The sequence below is a fragment of the Mobula birostris genome, chromosome 13, assembly GCF_030028105.1.
Source record: "Mobula birostris isolate sMobBir1 chromosome 13, sMobBir1.hap1, whole genome shotgun sequence".
In the NCBI taxonomy this organism is placed as follows: Eukaryota; Metazoa; Chordata; class Chondrichthyes; order Myliobatiformes; family Myliobatidae; genus Mobula; species Mobula birostris.
This window is the reverse complement of record NC_092382.1, coordinates 76,008,258-76,035,325: the sequence shown is the minus strand read 5'-3', so window position 1 is coordinate 76,035,325 and position 27,068 is coordinate 76,008,258. Positions and strand designations below refer to the sequence as shown.

The 27,068-nt window shown below is 46.0% G+C and overlaps 2 protein-coding genes across 4 annotated transcripts in view; both read right to left on the bottom strand.

Annotated features, from left to right (window-relative positions):
- Window positions 1-8,630: 8,630 nt before the first annotated feature.
- Window positions 8,631-19,191, bottom strand: LOC140207013 (uncharacterized). The gene is made up of 2 exons (XM_072275334.1): window positions 18,819-19,191; window positions 8,631-11,077 (listed from the first exon to the last, which is right to left on the bottom strand). Exon 2 carries the CDS (start codon window positions 10,751-10,753, stop codon window positions 9,632-9,634), a length of 1,122 nt encoding a protein of 373 aa, XP_072131435.1. The 5' UTR covers window positions 10,754-11,077; window positions 18,819-19,191; the 3' UTR covers window positions 8,631-9,631.
- A 1,499-nt stretch (window positions 19,192-20,690) lies between these two features.
- The window catches only part of LOC140207015 (uncharacterized), a 42,397-nt gene continuing 36,019 nt past the window's right edge, over window positions 20,691-27,068 (bottom strand). For 2 of the 3 annotated variants that reach the window (XM_072275336.1, XM_072275337.1), the window contains one exon: window positions 21,702-25,588. In XM_072275336.1, coding sequence (XP_072131437.1) covers window positions 24,210-25,148 — 939 coding nt within the window. In that variant the 5' untranslated portion in view covers window positions 25,149-25,588 and the 3' untranslated portion in view covers window positions 21,702-24,209. Of the gene's footprint in view, window positions 21,419-21,701; window positions 25,589-27,068 lie in introns of those variants that run through there. The other variant, XR_011888457.1, reaches the window with a different exon arrangement.

Genomic DNA, 27,068 nt, shown 5'->3' with positions numbered 1-27,068 from the left:
AGGGCAGTGTTTATACGTGCTGTTTTTCGAAAACATAGTAGTTTGAACTTACTTGCTGCAAACTTACTATCCATTGTACATTCTCAATCAAATTACTGATTACAGATGACAAGTAACACGAAGAGCAGAGTGAGCTGCTTTAATGACTATCATCCAGTGGCTCTCACACCTCTGGTGATGAGATGTTGAAGGGTTGGTCATGGTGAGAATGAACTCCTCCCTCACCACGATAGGTCCATGGCAGATGTGATCACAATGGCTCTCCACACGGCCTTAGATCACCTGGACAATACAAACACCAAACGAGTTCTGCTAAACAACTGATAATTGTACCTTCACCAACTGCTCACATGAGACTTCTGTCTCTACCCGTGACACAGGAAATCACATTACTGTCACTCTCCTGATACCGTGTGTGACCAGCTCACCTCCGGGTCTCCTCCCTCACAGAAAAATACGATTACGATTCAGATCCTTCTTCAGGACTGAGAAGGAACGGGGGAAATATCTGAATAAAAACGGAGCGGTGAGGAAAAGGCTCGCTCGAAGGTGATAGTTGAAGCCAGGTCGGTGGGAAACCTCAAGAGCAGGAGGGGAAAAATATCTAATAGCAGAGGAGATTAGAGAATAGGAGAAAGGGATGGAGGGGTGGACCCAGGGAGAAGTGAAAAGCAGGTCAGAGGTATGAAAGGTCAGAGGAAGTAAATTGTGAATTGCTGCCTCAGCTGGAAAGACTGTTTGGACAAGGGAGAGAGTTCAGCCTTGCCGCCCTTTCACTGTGACACTCCCGAACTGCGCATCAAATTCATACACACGAATCTGGGTGAACTTTAATGACCAATAAATATAATTCCTCTCTTTGATCACTGTCTGAATGATTCCCTGACTCTGAGAGGAAGGGGTGTCTATGATCCACATTGTCAGGGTGTTGAGTTTACCAGGAGACAGAGACTGCAGGGACGGGAGGTTTTCTGGTCACTAATACACTGTGTGTGGACCCCGCTGGCAATTCTGGTGTTGTGACCCGAATCGAGACAAACACCACGCTGCCCACTCCACCAACAACACGGCACAGCCGGACACATAACAGGGACTTTACATCTCACAACACTGGATTCAGTGATGAAACCCGAGATTAATGTTGTTGTCCCACTGAAATCATAAGAAACGTCCATTAAAGTGTTTTTAAATACAAGCGCCCCCCACAGGTGACGTCACACCCCCCAAGTGACTGACGTCACACATGGGTCCCCCACACCGGGATCTGCTCCCACGTCTGTGGTGTCTTACGTCACCAACGCGCTGGAGAGCTCGAGCTTGGTCGGTTTAACGGCAGGGCTACTAATCACGTGACCAGCCTCTTCCCCCTCCCCCACCGCTGTCAACAGAGGATTCTGAAGCCGCGCTATTCCCATTGGTGCACAGCGATGTCAATCACTGATTACACCCAGTCGCGGAGGCGGACCGCCAAAGAGGGCGTTACCCCCGCTGACCCCGTCGCCCGCAGCTCCGAAATCCTTAAAGCAAATCCCAAAGTAAATGTCCGCTTTCTGATTTATTTCCATTTCCCTCCGAGGGAAGTTGGGGCGTTTGTGAAGCGTCTCCTGCGGCCGGAGTCTGATGTGTCGCTGAGAGGTAGGAGGAGACCGCTCGGCCCGTCGGTTTGATGCCGGTTCCCCGGGGAGGGAGGGGATGAAGACGGTGAGAGAGGGGGCGGACAGGATGTTTGTCCCGGTGGGGACAGGAGGGGCTCATCTGTGGAAATGTCTGAGCCCACGGTGGTGGCGATTCACCACATTGGGGGCAAACACCGGCAGACTGTTGCCCTGCAAGCGGGGCCGATGGTCCGGGCAAAGTGGGGATGGGAGTGGTGTTGGGGGCCCGGGTCTTATTGAATGACAGGACGGTGTAGAGGGGCTGAGTGGCCTTATTCTGTTCCTGGTCTCTGTGTGTTCAAATACAAGGAATAACCAGACCCTTCCCGGGCCTGCAGGATGTCCCAGTCGGTGTTGTAGGGACCGGTGCTCGGAGCCCAGTTGTTCCCAGACTGTGTCAACTATTTGGCTGAGAGACCATATCCAACATTTCCAAATCTGATACTGACACGAAATGTGTGTTCATAGAAACATAGAAAACCTACAGCACAATTCAGACCCTTCAGCCCACAAAGCTGTGTCGAACGTGTCCTTACCTTAAAATTACCCAGAGTTACCCATAGCCCTCTATCTCTCTAAGCTCCATGTACCTGTCTAAAAGTCTCTTAAAAGACCCTATCGTATCCGCCTCCTCCACCATTGCTGGCAGCCCATTCCACACACTCACCACTCTCTGAGTAAAAAACTTTCCCCTGACAATCTCCTCTGTCCCTACTCCCCAGCACCTTAAACCTGTGTCCTCTTGTGATAGCAATTTCAGCCCTCGGAAAAGCCTCTGACAATCCACGCGATCAATGCTTCTCATCATCTTGTACACCTCTATCAGGTCACCTCTCATCCTCCAGCTTGAACTCCATCTGTCACTTCACAGCCAAGTTTTGCATCCTATCAAAGTCCCGCTGTAACCTCTCCTCCGTCACTCCAAGGAGAAAAGGCCAAGTTCACTCAACCTATTCTCATAAAGCATGCTCCCCAATCCAGGCAACATCTTTGTAAATCTCCTCTGCACCCTTTCTATGGTTTCCACATCCTTCCTGTTGTCAGGCAACCAGAACTGAGCACAGTACTCCAAGTGGGGTCTGACTGGGGTCCTATATAGCTGCAACATTACCTCTCGGCTCCTAAATTCAATTCTGCGATTGATGAAGGCCAATGCACCATATGCCCTTTTAACCACAGAGTTAACGTGTGTAGCAGCTTTGAGTGTCCTATAGACTCGGACCCCAAGGTCGCTCTGATCCTCGACACTGCCAAGAGTCTTGCCATTAATACTATATTCTGCTATCATATTTGACCTACCAAAATGAGCCACTTCACACTTATCTGGGGTTAACTCCATCTGCCACTTCTCAGCCCGGTTTTGCATCCTATCAATGTCCAGATGTAACCTCTGACAGCCCTCCACACTATTCACAACACCCCCAACCTTTTTTGTCATAAGCAAATTTACTAACTTCCTCATCCAGGTCATTTATAAGAAGAGTAGGGGTCCCAGAACAGATCCCTGAGGCACACCACTGGTCACCGACCTCCATGCAGAATGTGACCCATCTACAACCACTCTTTGCCTTCTGTGGGAAAGCCAGTTCTGGATCCACAAAACAATGTCGCCTTGGATCGCATGCCTCCTTACTTTCTCAGTGAGCCTTTCATGGGGTACCTTGTTAAAGATCATCTGAAAACCCAGGCAAACAACATCCACTGGCTCTGCTTTATCTATCCTACCTGCTATTTCCTCAAAGAATTCCAAGTGATTTGTCAGACATAATTTCCTCTAAAGGATTCCTGCTGACCTTGGCCTACTTCATAAGGCGTCCCCAATTACAGTACCCAAAAAACTCACCCTTAATACACACAAACACCTTCCTGACCATTGTGGTCAGCCGAACTGTCCTATAATTTTCTTTCTTCTGCCTCCCGCTCATTTGTACTTATTAGTCCACCAGAACCATTCCAAAATCTGGTGATTGGTGATACATCATTACTCATTACTTTAAGAGAAAACTAAGGGGGAAATTATTTGTTCAGAGATGGGGAGAGTGTGCAATGAGCTGCCAGAGCAAGTGGCAGGGATGATTTCAACCTTTAAGAGAAGTTTGCTTTGGTCCATGGATGAGAAGGATGTGGAGGGCTATGGTCCAGGTGGAAGTTGTTGGAACTCGGCAGATTAATGTTTTGGCATGAACTAGATTGGCCGAATGGCATTTTCCTGTATTGTGGTGTTCTCTGACTCTAATGCCTTCACAATCTCTTCAGCTACCTCTTTCTGAACCCTGAGGTGTTCACGTTCTGGTCCAGGAGTCTTATCTACTTTCAGGCCTTTCAGCTTCCAAAGTGTGTTCTTTCCTTGATAAAAAGCATGTATCCTCACTTCTGCCCCAGATACTCCTGAATGGCTGGCATTTATGTAATAAATTTAATGACACAATTGTAGTGTGTGACTTCAATCTGCAGGACACTTGAGAAAGTCAGATTTGTGTCAGATCGCAAGAGAGGGAATGTATTGAATTCCTACGAAAGGGCTTTTTAGAGCTGCTGATGGTTGAGCCTACTCGGGGAACTACAATCTTTGACTGGGTGTCGTGTAATAACCCAGATCATATTAGGGAGGTTAATGTAAAGGAACCATTAGAAGGCAGGGACAATAATATGATTCAATTCCTACTGCAATTTGTGAGGGAGGAGCATAGGTCACATGCGTAGTGTCACAATGGAACAAAGGGAATTACACAGGCATGAGAGAGGTGATTCTCCAGGTGGATTGGAGAAGGATACTGGTGGGGATGACGCCAGAGCAGAAATGGCTGACGTTTCTGAGAATAGTTCATAATGTACAGGACAGATATGTCCCAACGAAGTAGCTCTCAAACAGCGGGGCTAGGCTACCGTGGCTGACAAAGGAAGTTAAGGACTGTATAAAAGTGAAGGAAAGTGCATATAAGGTAGCAAAAGTGAGTAGGAAGTTAGATAATTGGGTAGCTTTTAAAATCCAAAACAGGCAATGAAAAATAGATAAGAATGCTAAAGGTAAAATAAGAGGGCAAACTAGACAATAATATAAACTAGTTATAAAAATGTGAAAGGGAGGCGACAGTTGACATTGGACCGCTGGAAAATGATGCTCATGAGATAGAAATGGGGACGAGATGGTAGATGAACTTGATAGGGACTTTGCATCGTCTTCTCTGTGGAAGACACTAGCAGTGTGCCAGTGATCCGTGAGTGTCAGGGAGCAGGAGTGAGTGCCATTGCTGTTACAAAGGAAAATGTGCTAGACAAACTCAGGTTCTTAACATGGATAAGTCACCTGGACCAGATGGACTACATCTCAGAGTCCTGACAGAGGTTGCTGAGGAGAGAACAGATGTATTGGTCATGACCTGTCATGAATCGCTTGATTCTGGCATGGTCCCAGAGGTCAGGAAGATTGCAAATGTCAATCCACTCTTTGAGAAGGGAGAAAGGCAAAAGAAAGCAATGTATAGTCCTGTTAGCCTAACGTCAGTGGCTGGGGAAGGGTTGGAGTCTATTATAACAAATGAGGTTTTAGGGTACTAGGAGACTTATGATGAAATAAGTCAAAGCCAGCATAGCTTCTGTACAGGGAAATATTGCCTGGTCAGTCAGGGCAGTACAGGATATGCCGAGGAGGCAGATGCATGGGGTTGAGTAAGAACTGGGATCAGCCATGATAGAACGGTGGAGCAGACTTGATGGGGCTGAATGGCCTAATTCTGCTCCTATGACTTATGGTCTGATACTGCTGGTGTCTTACACAGTGAAGATTGACACAAAATACTTATTACATTCGGCCGCTATTTCTTTGCTTTATTAATAACTCGCCAGCATCACCTTCCAGCAGTACAATATCCATACTTGCCTCTCTTTTACTCTTTATATATCTGAAAAAGACATTTTTATACTTGATATTATTGGCTCACTTATCTTAATTTTTCATCTTGTCTCTCCTGTGCGTCTTTTTTTGTTGTCTCCTGTTGGTTATGTAAAAGTTTCCAATCCTCTAACTTCCCAATATTTTCTTGCTATATTATATGACCCCACTTTTGCTTTTATTATCAAAAACAGGAGAAAATCTGTGGATGCTGGAAATCCAACCAACACATACACAAAATGCAGGAGGAACCTAGGAGGCCAGACAGCATATATGGGAAATAGTAAACAGATGATGTTTCGGGCCGAGACCCTTTATCAGGACTGGGGGAAAAAAAAAGATGAGATGTCAGAGAAAGAAGTGTGGGGGTGAGAGGGGTGGAAGAAGTTGGAGGAGATAGGTGAAACTGGGAGAGGGGGAGTAGTGAAGGGAAAAACTTTCTAGGATATCATTTCCTTAACAATTCTCGAAAGATCATAGCCAATGACTCTACATCTCTTCAGCCACCTCTTTCAGATCTCTGGGGTGTACACCATCTGGTCCAGGTGACCTACTTATCTTCAGACCATCTCTGTTTCCCAAGAACCTTCTCCTGAGTAACGTAACTTTACACATTCTGACAACTGACATCTGGGACTTTCATATTCCTGCCAGTGTCTTCGACAGATAAGAGTGATGTACAATACTTATTCAGTTCCATTACCATCACCTTGCACCCCCACCCCATTACTGCCTCTCCAGCATCATTTTTCAGTGGTCCGATATCCACTTCCACCTCTCTTGTACACTATATGTACCTGAAGAAAAATTTGGTATCCTTTTTAATACTACTGGCTAGCTCATCTATGTGTTCCATCTTCCCCTTCTTATTTATTTTAGTTGCATTCTGTTGGTTTTTAAAAGCTTCCCAATCCTCTAACTTCCTGGTAATTTTTTGTTCTGTGCCCTCTCTTTGGTTTTTATGTTGTCTTTGGTTTCTCTTATCAGCCATTGCTGCTCTGTTTTCATCCCTGCCCATGTTCTTTTCAAATTAATTTTGACCAGATTTTCTCTCATGCCTCTCTAGTCCTTTTTTGTTTCGACATCTGACTTTAGCTTCTCCTTCTCCAATGTCAGGGTGAATTTGTTCATATTATGATCACTTGCCCCTGAGGGTTCTTTGAACTTAAGTGACCCAATTAATTCCGCTTCATTACAACACACAATCCAGAATAGCTGATCACCAAGTGGTCTCAACCACCAGCTACTCTAAAGAGCATCTTGTAGACATTCTAGGAATTCCTCGTCTTGACACCAACACCATCCTAATTTTCCTAATCACCTGCATGACAATCCCCCATGACTATTGTAACATTGCCCTTTTGGCACGCACTTTCTATCTCCCATTGTAATTTGTGGACCACATACTCACTACTGTTTGGAGGTCTCTCTACAATTCCCATCAGGGATTTTTTTTTACATTTGCTGTTCCTTAATTCTACCCACAGGTTCTAGACCTTCCAACCCTCTGCCAGCTCGTTCTAATGATTTTATTTACTATTTTACCAACAGATCCACACAACCCCACTACCAGCTTGTTCTTTCAAAAAACATATGTATCCGGGAAACAAGAGGACCTGCAGATGCCAGAAATCTAGAGAACTACACACAAAGTGCTGGAGGAGCTCAGCATGTCAGGCAGCATCTATGGATGGGAATCAACATTTCAGGCCAAGACCCTTCATCGGGACTCTTGATACCCACATACCTGGAATATCAACAAGCAAAGAAAATAGAAAGTAGTGTGAAATAGGGAAAACCTTTGACAAAATTTAGTTCAAGGCTTAAAAAAACCTGCCAAACAGAGCTCAATGGTTAGCAAATACAACAAAGGCAATAAACACTTCCATCAAAACCGACATTGACTTTTTTAAAAATATCTTGCTGCCACTTCAATCCGTAAAATTTACAAAGATAAGTAAGAACTTTAGAAAAGACTATTTACGCTCAAACCCACTTAGATTAACAGTACCTTGGACAGAAGGAGGAAGAGAATTAACACACATGAAAAAGAAATCACACAACAGTCAGAAAAAACCTCAGTATATATTTTCATCAAAAAATAACAGGATTCAGTGCTCCATGTGTGTATATGCAATTGTGATAAGAGATACAGACGAAAAAACTTAAATGAGAGGCCAACTCAGAAAAATGAATCACCACTGTCAAAGAAAACATTAACCAGTGGAATGAGTATGACCCTCCATGGGAGACATCCCAATGATCTGAGCAGATGAGATGGTGACAAGGAAGCTTCGAGAACCTGACTGAGAGTTGGAGACCTCTTCCCAGAAACAGAGGGGTTCCTTGCAGAAATACAGGACAAGCTGGTTAACAAACAGAAAAAAAAAATGAAAATACAAACAAACAAGGCAGAAAGTACAGAAAATGCCAAGAGAAACCAGACACAATCCAACACATTCCAGGATCCTGCAGCAGTTCAACTCAATCTGATCATTTACAAAGGTACAGTCAAGTGGTAAATATCATTCACCAAAATCTTGCTCTAAAATACAAACTCATGAATGCCCTCCATCACTTCATAAAGGCACCATAAATTCAAGCCTGATCCCGTTTCAGGATCAAAATCTGACAAATTCTGTGATAATCAATACATTATTTCAGATAGGACAATCCATAATAACCATCTGGATATAATATTACAGGATAAACAAGCAGGAACAACTCCCTCAATAGATAAAACCATTTCCAACACACACATCCTCGACCAGTGGAGCACCTCACCACAGGTATTGTTTGTGTCATCGGTCAGAGAAACAAAAGATTTTCTCTGTCAATCAGCTTCCAAATGTTGTTACTCTGCCATTCGTTGCCATGTCCTGCTGCTGATTCCCTTCTCCTCATCATACGTTCTTACCCCAACCATCGTCCAGAGCCCCAAACTCTGCCCTGTGCAGACCCGCCTCTGGTTTCTGACCCTGTTTCATTGAACATCCAACTGATGGTTTCCCATTCTGCTTTCAGTCTTTAGAGGACAGTGGTGTTTTCTAACAACCTTTGAGAAGCAGGGAAAATGACCCATAATGTGGAAATGTACAGTGAATAAGGAGGTTAACTACCAATGTCATTCTTCCTTAGCCCAGAGATTAGAGGGGTGAAGAACATCTCAAACAGAACTGCAGTCAGCTCGACTTCTTCAGACTGCAGAGAATTCAAGGGAAACCTCTTCACCCACAGAGTGGTGACTGTTTGGAACCCATCACCACAGGCAGAGCAAGAGAGGAACAACAAGGGAGGATTTAAATTGACCGTCATGGAACTGAATCACTGGCAGGGTCCAGCCGGCCTGAGTTGACTCTCTACTGTACAGTAGTTGTGTTATAAATTCACTGAGTACCGGAGACAGAATTTAAAATAGAACTGATTTATTTGTCACAGATCCAGAATATTAAACTCCAGTCCCATTAAAGGTGAATATGCAGCAGAAGAAACTCCTCCCATGCCCAGTGACCAGGGTGCAGAACTGGGTGTGGTGACCAGCAGCAATAATTGCAGAGTTCAGCACCGACAGTCACTCTCGAAATTGCAATCAGCAACTGTGATGGACAAATATCCAGCATGCAGCTTATTGAAACTTTTTCCCCCAGTGTGAACCCGGTATTGTATCACAAGGTTACATTACTGAGTTAATCGCTTACCACATTCACAGCAGGTGAACGGCCTCTCCCCAGTGTGAACTAAATGATTCACATTTAGTGGAGATGGCTGAGAGAATCTCTTCCCAATGTCTGAGCAGGTGATCGGCCTCTACCCAATGTGAACTCGCTGGTGTCTCAGCTGATGAGATGACTGAGCGAATCCCTCCCCACATTCTGACCAGGTGAACGGCCTCTCCCCTGTGTGAACTGACTGGTGTGCCAATAGGGAGGATAATCGAGTGAATCCCTTTCCACAGTCTGAGCAGGTGAATGGCTTCTCCCCAGTGTGAACTCGCTAGTGTCTCTGTAGGTGAGATGATAAAGTGAATCCTTTCCCACAGTCTGGGCAGGTGAATGGCCTAACCCCAATGTGAACTTGCTGGTGTCTATGAAGGTTGGATGATCGATGGAATCCCCTCCCACAGACTGAGCAGGGGAATGGTCTCTACCCAGTGTGAACTGACCGGTGTCTCAGTAGATGTGATGATCGTGAATGCTTTCCCACATTCACAGCAGGTGAATGCTTTCCCACATTCACAGCAGGTGAACGGCCTCTCCCCAGTGTGAACTTGCTGGTGTGTCACTAGATTGGATGATCGATGGAATCCCTTCCCACATTCACGGCAGGTGAATGGCCTCTCCCCAGTGTGAACTCGCTGGTGTACCTTCAGATGAGATGACGAAGTGAATCCTTTCCCACATTCATGGCAGGTGAACGGCCTCTCCCCAGTGTGAACTCGCTGATGTACCTTCAGTTTAGATGAGCAAGTGAATCCTTTCCCACATTCTGAGCAGGTGAATGGCCTCTCCCCAGAGTGATCTGACTGGTGTTCCAATAGGGAGGATGACCGAGTGAATCCCTTTCCACAGTCTGAGCAGGTGAATGGCTTCTCCCCAGTGTGAACTTGCTGGTGTCTCTGTAGGGTGGATGATTGATGGAATCCTTTCCCACAGTCTGAGCAGGTGAACGGTCTCTCCCCAGTGTGAACTCGCTGGTGCATCTGTAGGTTGGATGACCGAGTGAATCTCTTCCCACAGTCTGAGCAGGTGAACGGCTTCTCCCCAGTGTGAACTCGCTGGTGACTCTGTAGGTGGGCTGACTGAGTGAATCCCTTCCCACAGTCTGAGCAGGTGAACGGCTTCTCCCCAGTGTGAACTCGCTGGTGACTCTGTAGGTGGGATGACTGAGTGAATGTCTTCCCACAGACTGAGCAGGTGAACGGCCTCTGCCCAGTGTGAACTGACCGGTGTCTCTGTAGGGTGGAAGAGTGAAGGAAACTCTTCCCACAGTTTGAGCAGGTGAAATCCCTCTCTGCAGTGTGAACTGCCTGATGTATCAGTAGGTGAGACGCCTGAGTGAATCCCTTCCCGCACTGTGAGCAGGTGAACGGCCTCTCTCCAGTGTGAACTCTTTGATGTACCTTCAGTTTAGATGAAAAAGTGAATCCCTTCCCACAGTCCGAGCAGGTGAATGGTCGCTCCCCGGTGTGCACTCGCTGGTGAGCCATTAGATTAGATGACCGAGTGAATCCTTCCCCACAAACTCAGCAGATAACCAGCTTCTACCCAGTGTTAACTGACTGGTGTGTCTACAAGTGAGAAGACCGACTGAATCCCTTCTCACACACAGAACAGGTAAATGGCCTTGTCCAAGTGTCAACTTACTGATGTACCTTCAGTTGAGATGACTGTCTGAATCCATTCCCACTGTCTGAGCAGGAAGGATGTTCGAGTGAATCCCTTGCTCCACTTCTTAAATATCTGGACAGAGACAGCAAAACTGGCGTGTTGTGTTCGAGATTCCCATAGACAAATTCCTTGTCATTTTTAACCTGTAAAAAAGATTTACAAAGTCCATCAATGGGTGTAGGACAACATTTCAGATGAGATCACTTTAGTCACCAAGGTGTGATCTGACATCACACTGTTACAGTGAGGGTCAACCCAAGTTGGAGCGAGAAATCATCTTCTAACTGGGCACAGTGCTGGTATCTGGAATGACAATCAAACTCTCTGATGCTCTTCCTGTCTCTAAAGAATGGGGCATTTCTGCCATCTCCAATCTGTGACCTGGCTCAGTTTGACTCTTCCACTAGTATTATTCCCTGTTCCCACTGAGCTGCATGGGTGCCTGGCCCCACAGTAACAGAAACACTCTCACACAAATAGCCTTTGTTAACGTGCAGCTGGGATTTTCTTTTATCTACTGTTAACTTAAAGTGCCACAGTTTTAACGCCATGTAAATATCTCCTACTCAGATGTACGGTTGGTCTGCACGGCTGTTAAAAGGAATTAGAGTGAATGTTAGTATTACTTAAGGTTCTTGTCTCAGTCATAGAAAAGAACAACACAGAAACAGACCCTTTGACCCATCTAGTCTGTGCTGAACTATTTAAACTTTCTACTCCCATATCCCTACCATCCAGGTACTTGTACAAACCTCTGAAATGTTGAAATTGAGCTCGCATGCATCACTTGTGCTTTCTGCTCATTCCACACCTGGATGACCATCTGTGTGAAGAAGTTTCCCCTCATGTTCCCCTTAACTTTTCACCTTTCACCCTTAACCCATGGCCTGTGGATGTAGTCCCACCCCATCTCAGTGGTAAAAGCCAGCTTGCATTTACCCTATCTATACCCCTCATAATTTTGTTACACCTCCATCAAATCTCCCTTTATTCCTTGGAATGTTCTAAAGTCCTGACCTGTTCAATCTCCCCTTATAACCGAAGTCCTCCAGACCTGGCAACATCCTTGTGAATTTTCTCTGAACTCTTTCAACCTCTTTTATATCTTTCCTGCAGGTTGGTGACCAAAACTGCACTCCAAATTAGATCTCACCAATGTCTTGTACAACGTTAACAAAACATCCATCTCCTGTACTCAGTACTTTGGTTTATGAAGGCCAATGCGCCAAAATTTTTTTCTTTTTTCCATCCCTATCTACCTGTGACACCATTTTCAGTGAATTATAGAGCTGTATTCCCAGATCCCTTTCTTCAACAACACTCCTCAGTGCCCATCCATTCACTCTGTAAGACCTAGGTCCTATCAAAAACCTCACACTTGTCTGCATTAAATTCCACTTTCCATTTCTCAACCCATATTTCCAGCTGGTCCAGATCACACTGCAAGCCATGATAGCCTTCCTCACTGTCCACTACACCCCCAACCTTGGTGTCATCCACAAATTTGCTGATCCAGTTAACCACACTATCATCCAGATTACTGATATAGATGACAAGCAACAACAGATCCAGCACCGATCCCTGTGGCACACCACTAGTCACAGGCTTCCAGTCAGAGAGGCAACCATCTTCTACCACAGTCTGGCTTCTCCCAAAGCCAATGTCTCATCAAATTTACTATCTCATCTTGAATGCTGAGTGACTAAACCTTCTTGACCAACCTCCCATATAAGACTTCATTAAGTGCCTTGCTAAAGTCTATGTAGACAACGTCCACTGCCTTGCCCTCATCCACTTTCCTGATAACTTCCTCGAGAAACTCTATAAGATTGGTTAGCCATGACCTACCATGCACAAAGCCACACTGTCTATTCTTAATCGGTCCACATTGATCCAAATACTTATATATCTGCTTCCTGCACATATGTTCCAATAACCTTCCCACTACTGATGTCAAGCTCACCAATGTATAATTTCCTAGTTTATTTTTAGAGCTTTTCTTGAACAGCAGAACAACATTGGCTGTCCTCCAATCCTCCAGTACCTCACCTGACACTGAGGGTTATTTAAATATCTGTGTTTAGGTCCTGACAATTTCTGCACGTGTCTTCCACAGAGTCCCAGGGAACAACTTGCCGGGCCCTGGGGATTTATCCACGCTAATTTGCCTTGAGACAGCAAACACCTCCACCTCTATAATCTGTACAGGGTCCATGAAGATGATACCGTTTTGCCTCACTTCTATAGACTCTGTGTCCATCTCCTGAGCAAATACGGATGCAAAAACACTATTTAAAATCTCTCCTATCTATTTTGACTCCTCATATAGATTACCATTCTGATCTTCCAGTGTGGGCATGTTTCTGTGTTAGAGTGGATTTCTTTTTGGGTAGATGATTTGTTAACACTTAAATGACTTTGGCCACCAGACTTCTATTTTAACTGTTTGACAAAGGACTGTGGATTGAGTCCACCACGATGGGCTTCCTAAAAGGTGTAAATACCAGATGCTTCTGGTGCCTGATGCTGTAGTTTTGAAGACAGTCTTATCTATACATTATAAATATTAATTGTCTTCTATGTTAGCGCGTAAAATGCCAAATAAATGTATTGTGGATTGAACTAAAGGCTGTGGACACCAACACAGACATGTTGGCGTCAGAAGGAAAGGATGAAATCGAAGGTGTGATGTTTGTATGTAACTTCAAAAGGAAGTATTGTCTGTAACTTTTTAAGTAGCAATTGCCTTTGTGTTTAGCATATAAATATCGAGCCCACATTTTAGCTAGCAGACCTTTCTGCGGAAAGCGTCTCCGTCCGTAAGATGCCTGCTGTACCATGTTGTGTCGAATAAAGAAGCTGCTTTGTATCACCAGTGACTCTGTCTCTCCAGTGATTTCATCCACTCTCCAACATTTGGTGTCAGGAGTGGGATACCTTCGTGACCCGTCGTGTGGCCAGTGTTCCTAGCAGTCTAAGTTGGTGAGTATTTTTCTAAAATAACACTCACACTTGGATCTGTTCAGTCGGTGGACACACGGGAACATGAGGTATCACGAACGTGGAGAAATGACTGGTAGATATTAAAGTAGTGTGTGCGTGTGCATGTGTGTTTATGTAAGTGAGGAATCTTTGCATGTTAACTTGGTGAGAGTTGAACCACCAGTTGCGAAAGGTGGTAACCAACGGTACGGTTCGAGACGTCAGCGTGGGGGTGTGTATACTCGTTCGGGGAGCTGCATTTTAGTGTATGCGTGTGCAAGTGTGATGCAAGGGAATACAGCAGGCATCAAGAGTTCGGGTACTCAAAAGTGGCAGATTGTGGAATATGTACTCTGCAGTTTTATATTTTGCGTAGTGTGGAAATTAGTATGGAGATATCTCAGGGAGAGGTTTTACCCAGATAAGTCTACCAGAATGGCACCTATTGAAGTCAGGCAACGTCAGGCTGAGAACCCTGATGATCCGAGCCAGCCCTTGACCTTGATTACAACTATTCATAAGCCCTTCACCCCTGGGGAGAAACAGAGCATTTTGTCCGAGTTGCCCTCACTTAAAGTCGCCTGTGGGAATTCAGAATTCTGGCGCAAACTCGAGGAAATGGTTGAAATTCACCAGATGCACCCTAAAGATATACTGTGTTAGTGAAAGTCAAGTGCCTGAGGAATATGTGGGACAGTATGGCCCAGGGGGTGCGGGATGGTACATGGGCAACTACAGGGAGCGGCAGTAATGAAGAAAGATATCGCTCCTTTAAAGAGGAAGTGAGGCAGCGCCTGGGGGGAGGCAAGAGCAGCTGGGGAATGATAATGGCAGTGATTCAAAAGGCTGACGAGACAGCCATGGATTACGCAGAACGTAAATACCGAGTGTACGAAGAGTATTCAGGGTTGGATAACCCAGGGAGGGACGACCCAGTCTTCCTAAAAATGCTGAAGGAAGGGCTGAGTTCAGCCCACCAAGAAGTTTTAGATTTAGGTATAATGGTAGGGTCCAACTGCTCTGAGATAGTTTCGTGAGCCAGTGAGATTGACCAAAGAAAAGGCAAGATAAATCGTAAAGTGGGTATAGTGGATGCAGCTGCTGTGATATCCCGGAGGGTTTGCTTTGCTTGCCAGCAGCCAGGGCACTTTGTAAAGGACTGCCGGACCAGGTATAAGGCAGTGAAGGAGCTGATATGCTACAGCTGTGGCCTATCGGGACATTGCTGGAGACAGTGTCTAAAAGGGAGGGGGAAAACCCAGGCGAAGGAGACAGCAGACACCCAGTCACTCACCCCACCAGTCTGACTGTTGGTCAGATCAAGGAGTTAGTGACAGCGCCTCTTAAGGCAGAGAAGGATGTGGCAGCAGGCTTCACGGCCAGTGCTGGTGACTCACGGATGTACATAACGGCATTGTTAGGGGGACGGCAATGCAATATGTTAGTGGACACAGGGGCATCTGTATCGATAACAGACTTGCCCTTACCAACGACCAGACAGGCCAGTTATATCAGGGGTGTAGGAGGGAAAACAGTAAAAGCAGAAAGAAGCGAGATGCAAATACTAGAAATCGGGGGAGTACAGCTTCCAGTGTATTTTTGGGTATGTCCAAATAATGAGGGCACGATCCTTGGAACAGACATCCTCAGGGAAGCAGGAGCTGTTATAGATTCAGGAAAAGGAGAAATCCACTCTAACATTCTGTACTGACCTTCTCCATGTCTCTATGACAGAGAAGCTGGGCAAATTTGATTGTCAGGGGAAACTGGTAGGAATGACAACAGAGCGGCAATGGCTGGAGTTTCTGGCAGCAATTCGGGAGCTGAGTGATAGATACATCCCAAAGAACTGGAGGCATTTTAAAGACAGGAGAGCACAACCATGGCTGAAATGAGAAGACAAAGCCAACGAGAGGCAAATAATAGAAAAAAAAACATTGGGGAGCTTTTAGAAACCAACAGAAGGTAACTAAAGAAAGTCAGATGATCTCAGGGTGTGGAATTATGATATTGTAGTAATTAATGAGTCTTCTTAGCACCCAACAGTCTGAGGCATTTAGGGGAACAAAATATCTGGAGTCTCAAAATCACTTGAAAACCAAGGTTCCCTGCACCAGTTCCCTTTCAACTTTTATTTTGGAAGGCACATACAAACTCTACACCCTCAAAATTCACCTCTGAAGAACTCCCGCTACCAAGTACACCTTTCAAAAAGATACCTTTCTCCAATTTAGAATCTCAAGAGGGGTCCAGACCTCTCTGTTTCCATATTTACTTGGAATCTCATTGCATTATGATCACCAGGTACAAAGTGTTCCCCTACACTAATTTCTGTCACTAGCTCTGGACCATTTGCTAATAGCTTATTGCACACTTCTACATCGGGAATTTTACCGACTGACTAAGGTCACATTTGACAAACTCTACCCCTGCTAGTCCTTTTACAGTATGGGAGCCCCAGTCAATATATGAAAAGTTAAAATCACTTACTGTATCAACCTTTGTTTCTTGGCATAGTCTGCGATCTCTCTACAAATTTGTTCCTCTCAATCCCTCAGACTGTTGGGTGCAACCAAGTCCCAGTAATGGCTACAACATCATAATTCCCTGTCCTGAGCTCATCTAGCTCTCCTACGATGCTTCTTGCATTGTGATATACACAGCTCAGCACATTCATCGCACCATGCTCAACCATTTGATTGCTGACTCTATCTGAGGTCTGAACAACAGCTGACTGGTGTCAAGAAAACAAACTCTCCCTCATTGTCACAAAAACAAAGGAGCTGATTGTGGACGACAGGAGGAATGGAGACAGGCTAACCCCTATTGACATCAATGGATCTGGGGTTGAGAGGGTGAACAGCTTTAAGTTCCTCGGCATAAACGTCACCGAGGATCTCACATTGTCTGTACATACTGGCCATGTGGTGAAAAAGGCAGAATAGTGCCTCTTTCACCTCAGATGATTGAAGTTTAGTGTGGGCCCCCAAATCCTAAGAACATTCTACAGGGGCACAATTGAGAGCATCCTGACTGACTGGATCACTGCCTGGTATGGGACCTTTACTTCCTTCAATCGCAAGACTCTGCAGAGAGTGGTGCGGACAGCCCAGCGCATCTGTAGATGTGAACTTCCAACTATTCAGGACATTTACAGAGACAGGTGTGTAAAAAGGGCCCAAATGATATTGGGGACCCAATTCACCACAAACACAAACTGCTCCTGCTGCTACCATCCAGGAAACTGTACCACAGCAAAAGGACCAACAGGCTCCAGGACAGCTTTGTCCAGCAGGACATCAGACTGATTAATTCATGCTGACACAATTATATTTCTATGTTATATTGACTGTCCTATGTACAAACTATTTATTATAAATTACTATAACTTGCACATTTAGCTGGAGAGGTAACATAAAGATCTCTACTCCTCATGTATATGAAGGATCTAAGTAATGAAGTCAATTCAATTCCATTCACCCTCTCCACTATCTGTTCTAGCATTCTCCCTCCCACCTCCCCCCTGCAACTTTAGTTTAACCAACACCCCCGACCCCCCACACTCGCACAAGCCAGTCTTACACTAGAATATTAGACCTCTGCTAGTTTTAATTCCCGAACTAACAAATCCCTTGTCACCGCTTTGACTTTCTTCTGCCAGGTAATTTCCCCCTCCCCCCCAAAAGTATCTAAAGTGGTCCACCTGTTGTTGTGTGGGATGGCCACAAGAGTACTCTGTGATGGCTATTTAAACTCATTCCACTTCCTGACGCTCACCCAGTTTCCTATGTCCTGTACCTTGGGTGAAACCCACCTCTCTTCATGTCATAGCTATCACCACCTCCCCCCCACAAACTCCCGGATGATCCAGAATTCATCCATTTCCAGCTCCAACTCCTTAGAGTGAAGGGTTACAAGCTGCAGCTGGATGCACATCTTGTAGGTGAAGGCATCAGGGACACTGGAGGTCTCCCCATCTTCCCACCAATGTCCCCTCTAAATTGTAATGACAAGTGTGTGCAAAAATATCTTGTGCTGTCCAAGTGGCAACAAAATGTGCACACTGAATTTTATATAGAGAGGTATTCATTTTAACAGCTAGCAAATCACTGTTAATAAAAAGTTTGATCTCCTCTGGGTTCGATTCAGTTCATCCGCACTCTCACACAACCTATGTAGCAGGCCTGCAGCGGGTAATGAAGGATTTTCTCGCCAGAGCTTTTGTACACTGTCCATACGTGATTTGCTTGTTAAATGATGCTTTAAAAACTCAGATATCCAAATATCACTCCACTTCTTCCCACTTGCAAATTCTCCAGCAATTTTTGCATCGCCACAATACACACAGGTAACACCAGTTTCTGTATCGTACATAAATATTTCCCCTGAACCCTCCCCCAGGTGACTGACGGTGGTGAACTCATTGATGGCAATGCCAATGAATATGAAGGGAAGGGCAGTAGTCTGTCTCATTGGAGTCTGGCACATTTGTGATGTGAAAGCTACTTGTTGCCCAGGGCAAAGGTGTTTGGTATCATTATGTACCCAGAAAGAATGGGTCAAAACATGTTCTCACGGACAGACAACAGGAAATCTGCAGATGCTGGAAATTCAAGCAACGCACATCAAAATTGCTGGTGAACGCAGCAGGCCAGGCAGCATCTCTAGGAAGTGGTGCAGTCGACATTTCGGGGGTCTCGGCCCGAAACGTCGACTGTACCTGTTCCTAGAGCTGCTGCCTGGCCTGCTGCGTTCACCAGCAACTTTGATGTGTGTTGCATGGCGGTGTAAAACGTGGTTTTGTTGCTGTCAAATAAAAGTTCAATTCTGCCAGAATATGTTTGTTATTAGTAACCCACGGTACGTATAAAGAACACAACACCCCTGACATCTCCTTCGTACCTGCTTCCAAGCACCTTAAAACTGTGCCCTCTCTGCAGATTTCCTCTCGTTTGTGACTGGAGGCAGAACAAAGGTGATTTTCTCAACAGCTGATGTAAAAGATTTTGTTCCCTTTCTCCGAGTTCCCAGTCCTTGCATTTAGATAGCTGGAGCTCAGCTCTGTCTGAGAGATCCATCAGTTCCCATTCCCTCATCAGCCGGAAGCTCCCCGGGGTCCGTGTACGGATCGTGGGGCTGAGAGAGAGGGACGAGAGCACGACTGTCCTGGGATTGCTGGTCACAGTGTCCGTATCTCAAAGCAATTACCCCTCAGTCGGTAGTGAAAACAGTCGCACGGAGAAACACTCACCGGCAGCGACATCCGAGGCCTTTTGTGTACTGCGCATGCGTGATATTCGGGACCCGCCGCAACCCTGACGCCTGCGCATTTGATCGGTGCTTCAGAGACGGCGAAAACTGCAGCGCAGAGCTTTCTGGGTAATCATGGTGCCATTAAAAGTTTCTGCAAGCACAGGTTCCATGTCCATACCTCAGTTTTTTTTTGTGTAGAAAACTCAGCAGCTCTTTTAACGCAGAAAGCAGCTCCCATAAAACAATACACTTACACTTTCCGCGTGTTTAATGCCAAAGTAGAACGTTCTTACAAATGCAGATAAGAAACACAAGAGATTCTGCTGTTGCAGGAGATGTGGACACAAACACATAAAATGCTGGAGGAACCCTGCAGTTCAGGCAGCAACGAAGCAGAGGAGTACACAGCCAATGCATGTTGAAGGGGCTTGGCCTAAACGTTGTTTATTTGTTCCTCTCCACATTTGCGGCCTGATCTGTTGATTTCCTCCAGTATTTTGCAGAAATTCACCACCTTTTCTTTCAATCAAACAAACAGTTTCAAAATGTTTCTGGTCTTTCATTTGTAGCCACATCCTGCTGGTCTGATTCCTCTTCTTCCTCTTCCTTGTAAACTCTCGGCCCCATCTCTTTCTGGAGCCCCAAAGCCCTGACTCAGGCTGGTTTCGGACTGTGCACCATCGAAGATTCACTCCCTAGTCTGCTGTCAGACTTTCGAGGCGCATTGCAACAACCCAACTGTCATAGACACAGTCCTTTGAAATGAGTGAAAATGACAGAACATGTTGAAAAGAGCGGGGAAGAAGGAGTTTAACCAACTTCATCCAGAGCTCTGAAGGACATCAAACCACAGTGAGCTCATCGTCTTATTCAGCCCAGAGAGAAGCATGAAGGAAATCCATGCAGGTGTATAGGATGATGAGAGACATTAGCTGTGTGGATAGACAGAGGCTTTTTTTCCGGGGGCTGAAATGGCTAACATGAGGGAGGAATAGGTTTAAGCTGCTTGGAAGTAGGTACAGAGGAGATGTCAGAGCTAAGTTTTTTAAACAAATTGTGGTGTGTGTGTTGTATGCACTGCCGGCGACGTGGCAGAGACGGATGCAATAGGGTCTTTTAAGAGACTCTTAGATAGGTACATGGAGATTAGGAAAATAGAGGGCTATGCGGTAGGGTAATTCTAGACAGTTTCTACAGTAAGTTACATGGTCGTCACAACATTGTGGGCCAAAGGATCTGTAATGTGCTGTAGATTTCTATGATTCTATGAAATTCAAGGGAAATCTCCTATCCCAAGGAGTGGTGACCAGTTGCAACCTGTCATCACAGGGAGAGTGACAGCGGAGCGGCAGGGATTGGTTTTAAAATACTGATATGGAGCAGAAGCATGGGCAGGGACAAGATGGGCCGAGTGGCCTCTCTAGTATACATTGTGAGTGTGGCAGAGACAGTAAGTACCTGAGACACGGGATTTGATACAGAACTGATTTATTTTTCACAGATCCACAATATTAAACACCAGTCTAGTTTAAGGCAAACATCAGCAGAACAGACTCCTCCAATGCTCAGTGACCAGGGTTCAGTCCTGGGTGCGATGAGCAGCCACAAGAACTGCAGAATCTGACAGTAAAACAGTCCCTCCTGAACCTGCAGCTGCCTTCAGTCACCGTGATGGTTAAACATTTAACACAGAGCTGATTTGAACTTCCTCCCTGATGTGAAGTTGCTGGTGTTGCAGCAGATGGGATGATTGAGTAAAACTCTTTGCTGACTCCGGACAGAAATGTGGCCTCTATTTATTGTGAACTCACTGGAGCATCACAAGATGGGTTAACTGAATGAGTCTCTTTGCACACACGGAGCAGGTGAACGGCCGCTTCCCAGTGTGAAGCTGTTGGTGTATCTGCAGGAACACTGAAACAGAATCTGTGGCCATTCAGCCCCTCTAACCATCAACAAGATGGCGGCTGCTCTCCCATCTCAGCCACATGTTTCTGTCCGATCCTCATTTCCTCGATCCCTTCAGTCTCCACACATCTGCTGGCCTCTGTTTTATGTGAGGACGATCACTGAGTCTTCACTGCCCTCTGTGGTGGGGATTTACAGACATTCACCACCCTAGGAGTGGAGACATTTCCCCTCATCTCAATCCCGGACAGTCCACCCCGTTTTTCAGAGACTGGGATCCCTGGTTCAACCGGTAATGATGTTGTGCATTTCAATGTGTTCACCTCTCAGCCCTCGGTTCTCTAAATGAAAGGGTTATCACATTTGATCTTTCTTCATATGATGACCCCACCACTCCAGGGATCAGTCTGGTGAATCTTCATTGCACTCTCTATAACAAATACTCTCTAACCTCTTTGTTAATCCTCTATGGAGTTAATTTCCATCTTCTGCAGCCGCGTGTTGCCCCAACCACTCACCTCCCACTCCTGTCACTATTTTCACCTTCCCACCTCCCCCTCACCTGGACCCACCTCTCACTCCCCAGCTCTTGCCCCATCCCCACCCCTCACCTCTTTTCTCTGACTATTTCCCGTCCACTCTCAGTCCAGAGGGAGGCTCTCGGCCCGAAATGTTGACGGTCCATTTCCCTCCACAGATGCTGCCCGACCCACTGAGTTCCTCCGGCAGTTTGTTCTTTGGTCTGTATAACCCGTGTTAGTGTGGGGAGCGGGATTTTACACCATATTCCCGGTACAATCTCAACAAAGCACAAATAATTGTCACTTTGCCCGGACCATTGGCCCCGATTGCAGGGCAACAGTCTGCCAGTGTTTGCCCCCCAATGTGGTGAATCGCCACTACCGTGGGCTCAGACATTTCCACAGATGAGCCCCTCCTGTCCCCACCGGGACAAACATCCTGTCCGCCCCCTCTCTCACCGTCTTCATCCTTTCAATAAAATCACCCTCTCCCTCCCCGGGGAACCGGCATCAAACCGACGGGCCGAGCGGTCACCTCCTACCTCTCAGCGACACATCAGACTCCGGCCGCAGGAGACGCTTCACAAACGCCCCAACTTCCCTCGGAGGGAAATGGAAATAAATCAAAAAGCGGACATTTACTTTTAGATTTGTTCCGCTTTAACTGGCAGTTCGCGTTCCAGCAGGAGAAGGGGTAACGTCCTCTTGGCTGGTCCGCCTCTACTATTGGGTGTAACCGGTGATTGACATCGCTTCACACCAATGGGAATAGCGCAGCTCTGCAATCAATTCAATTCCTCTCAACACACATCAAAGTTGCTGGTGAACGCAGCAGGCCAGGCAGCATCTGTAGGAAGAGGTGCAGTCGACGTTTCAGGCTGAGATTCTTCATCAGGACTAACTGAAGGAAGAGTGAGTAAGGGATTTGAAAGTTGGAGGGGGAGGGGGAGATCCAAAATGATGGGAGAAGACAGGACGGGGAGGGATGGAACCAAGAGCTGGACAGGTGATTGGCAAAAGGGGATACGAGAGGATCATGGGACAGGAGGTCCGGGAAGAAAGACAAGGGGCGGAGGGGGGGACCCAGAGGATGGGCAAGAGGTATATTCAGAGGGACAGAGGGAGAAAAAGGAGAGTGAGAGAAAGAATGTGTGCATAAAAATAAGTAACAGATGTGGTACGAGGGGGAGGTGGGGCCTAGCGGAAGTTAGAGAAGTCGATGTTCATGCCATCAGGTTGGAGGCTACCCAGACGGAATATAAGGTGTTGTTCCTCCAGAGCGTAGGTGTTCAGCAAAGCAGTCTCCCAGTCTGCGTCGGGTCTCGCCAATATATAAAAGGCCACATTCCAGGATCCTGCAGCAGTTTAACTTAATCTGATTACTTACAAATGTACAATCAAGTCACAAATATCATTCACCAAAATCTTGATTTAAAATACAGACTCATGAATGCCCTCCATCACTTCATTAAGGCACCATAAATTCAAGCCTGATCCAGTTTTAGAGTCAAAATCTTACAAATTATATGATAATCAATACATTTTTTCAGATAGGACAATCCATAATAACCATCCGGATATAATATTACTGGATAAACAAGCAGGAACAACTCCCTCACTAGATAAAACCATTCCCAACACACACATGTTCCTCGACCAGTGGAGCACCTCAGCACAGATATTGTTTGTGTCATCAGTCAGACAACCGAAAGATTTTCCCCATCACTCAGCTTCCAAATGTTGCTACTCAGTCATTCGTTGCCACGCCCTGTTGCGGATTCCCTTCTCCTCATCATACGTTCTTACCCCGACCATCGTCCAGATCCCCAAACTCTGCCATGTGCCCACCTCTGGTTTCTGACCCTGCTTCGTTGAACATCCAACTGATGGTTTCCCATTCTGCTTTCAATCTTTAGAGGACAGGGGTGATCTCTAAGGACCCTTTCAAAGCAGGGAAAATGACCCATAATGTAGAAATGAGCCGTGAATAAGGACGTTAACTACCAATGTCATTCTTCCTCAGCCCAGAGATTTGAGTGGTGAAGAACATCTCAGACAGAACTGCAGTCAGCTCGACTTCTTCAGACTGCAGAGAATTCAAGGGAAACCTCTTCACCCCCAGGTTGGTGACTGTTTGGAACCGATCACCACAGGGAGAGCGAGAGGGGAACAACAGGGGAGGATTGAAAAGGACTGTCGTGCAACTGACAGGGTCCAGCCGGCCTGGGATGACTATTGTACGCTAGTTGTGTTATAAATTCACTAAGTACCGGAGATAAGAGTTTAAAATAGAACTGATTTATTTGTCTCAGATCCAGAATATTAAACTCCAGTCCCATTAAAGGTGAATGTGCAGCAGAAGAAACTCCTCCCATGCCCAGTGACCAGGGTGCAGAACTGGGTGTGGTGAGCAGCAGCAATAATTGCAGAGTTCAGCACCAACAGTCACTCTCGAAATTGCATTCAGCAACGGTGATGGACGAATATCCAGCATGCAGCTTATTGAAACTTTCTGCCCAGTGTGAACCCGGTAGTGTGTCACAAGGTTAGATTACTAAGTGAATCACTTCCCACATTCATGGCAGGTGAACAGCCTCTCCCCAGTGTGAACTCAATGATGCATATTTGGTGGAGATGGCTGAGAGAATCTCTTCCCAAAGTCTGAGCAGGTGATCAGCCTCCATCCAATGTGAACTTGCTGGTGTTTTAGTAGATGAGATGACCAAGTGAATCCCTTCCCACAGTCTGAGCAGATGAATGGCCTCTCCCCAGTGTGAAGTCGTTGGTGACTCTGTAGGTTGGATGACTGAGTGAAAGTCTTCCCACAGAATGAGCAGGAGAATGAACTCTCCCCAGTGTGAACTGACTGGTGTCTCAGTAGGTGAAATAGTAAGGTGAATCCTTTCCCACAGAGTGAGCAGGTGAACGGCCTCTCCCCAGTGTGAACTCGCTGGTGTACCAACAGGTTGGATGACCGAGTGAATCCCATCCCACAGTCTGAGCAGGTGAACGGCCTCTCCCCTGTGTGAACTAGCTGATGTTCCTTCAGTTGAGATGATCGAGTGAATCCCTTCCCGCAGTCTAAGCAGGTGAATGGCTTCTCCCCTGTGTGAACTCGCTGATGTACCTTCAGTTTAGATGAGCAAGTGAATCCCTTCCCACAGACTGAGCAGGTGAACGGCCTCTCCCCCGTGTGAACTCGCTGGTGTACCAATAGGTTGGATGACCGAATGAATCCCATCCCACAGTCTGAACATTTAAATGGCCTCTCCCCAGTGTGAACTCGCTGATGTTCCTTTAGTTGAGATGACCGAGTGAATCCCTTTCCACAGTCTGAGCAGGTGAATGGCCTCTCCCCAGTGTGAACTGACTGGTGTGCTTGTAGGTTGGATAACTGAGTGAATCCTTTCCCACACTCTGAGCAGGTGAACGGCCTCTCCCCAGTGTGAACTCGCTGATGTACCTTCAGTTGAGATGACCAAATAAATCCCTTCCCGCAGTCTGAGCAGGTGAACGTTCTCTCCCCGGTGCAAACTGGCTGGTGAGCCATTAGGTCAGATGACCGAGTGAATCCTTCCCCACAAATTCAGCAGATGACCAGCCTCTGCCCAGTGTGAACTGACTTGTGTGTCCACAGGTGGGAAGACCGACTGAATCCCTTCTCACACGCAGAACAGGTGAATGGCCTTGTCCCAGTGTGAACTTGCTGATGTACCTTCATGAGATGACCTTGAATCCCCACAGTCTGAAAAGGTGAACGGCTGCTCCCCTGTGTAAACTGACGGACATGCCAGTCGGTTAGATGATCGAGTGAATCCCTCCCCACAGTCTGAGCAGGAAGGATGATTGAGTAAACCCTCCCCAGAGTCTGAGCAGGAAGGATGATCGAGTGAATCCCTTGCTCCACTTCTGGATATACGTGGACAGAGACAGCAAAACTGGTGTGTTGGGTTCGCGATTCCCGTAGATAAATTCCTTGTCGTTTTTAACCTGAAAAAAATATATAAAATTCACCAGTGGGTGAAGGACAACATTTCAGATGAGATCACTTTAGTTGCCAAGGTGTGATCTGGTATCTCACTGTTACAGTGAAGTTCAACCCAAGTTGGAGGGAGAAATTCTCTTCTAAATGGGCACAGTGCTGGTATCTGGAATGACCATCAAACTCTCTGATGCTCTTCTTGTCTCTATAAGAATGGGATATTTCTGCCGTCTCCAGTCTGTGACTTGGCTTAGTTAACACTCTGCATTGGTATTATTCCCTGTTCCCACTGAGCTGCATGGGTGCCTGGCCCCACAGTAACTGAAACACACTCACACAAATAGCCTTTGTTGACGTGCAGCTGGGATTTTCTTTTATCTACTGTCAATGTAAGGTGCCACAGTTTTAAAGCCACGTAAACGTTTCCTGCCCAGATGAATGGTTGGTGCGCACAGTTGCTAAAAGGAACTACATGAATATTAGTATTATTTCATGTCCTTGTCACAGAGTCATAGAAAAGTACAACACAGAAACAGGCCCTTTAGCCCATCTAGTTTGTGTTGAACTATTTAAACTATTTACCTCCGTACCCCTACCATCCAGGTACTTATACAAGCTCTTAAATGTTGAAATTGAGCTCACATGCACCAGTTGGGCTGTCTGCTCATTCCACACCTGGATGACCATCTGTGTGAAGAAGTTTCTCCTCATGTTCCCCTTAATGTTTCACCTTTCACCCTCAACCCATGGCCTCTGGTTGTAGTCCCAACCAATCTCATTGGAAAAAGCCATCTTGCATCTACCCCATCTTTTACCCTCATAATTTTGGTACACCTCCATCAAATCTCCCCTCAATCTTCTACATTCCAAAGAATAAAGCCCACACCTGTTCAATCTCTCCTCATAACCCAAGACCTCCAGACCAGGCAAAATCCTTGTGAATTTTCTCCGAACTCTTTCAATCTCTTTTACATCTTTCTTGTAGGTTGGTGACCAAAACTGCACACAATACTCCAAATTATGGCTCACCAATGTCTTGTACAAAGTCAACATAACATCCATCTCCTTTACTTAGCACTTTTGTTTATGAAGGCCAATATGCCAAAATCTTTTTTTCCATCCTGTTGAACTGTGACACAACTTTCAGTGAAATATGGACCTGTATTCCCATATCCCTTTCTTCTACAATACTTCTCAGTGCCGTACCAGTCACTGTGTACCACCTACCCTGGCAGCTCCTACCAAAGCACAACACCTCACACTGGTCTACATTAAATTCCATTTTCCATTTCTCAACCCATTTTTTCCAGCGGTCCAGATCGCATTGCAAGCCATGGTAGTCTTCCTCGCTGTCCACTGCACTACCCATCCTGGTGTCATCCACAAATTTGCTGATCTAGTTAACCACACTATCATCCAGGTTACTGATATAGATGACAAACAACAACAGATCCAGCACTGATCCATGTGGCACTCCACTAGTCACAG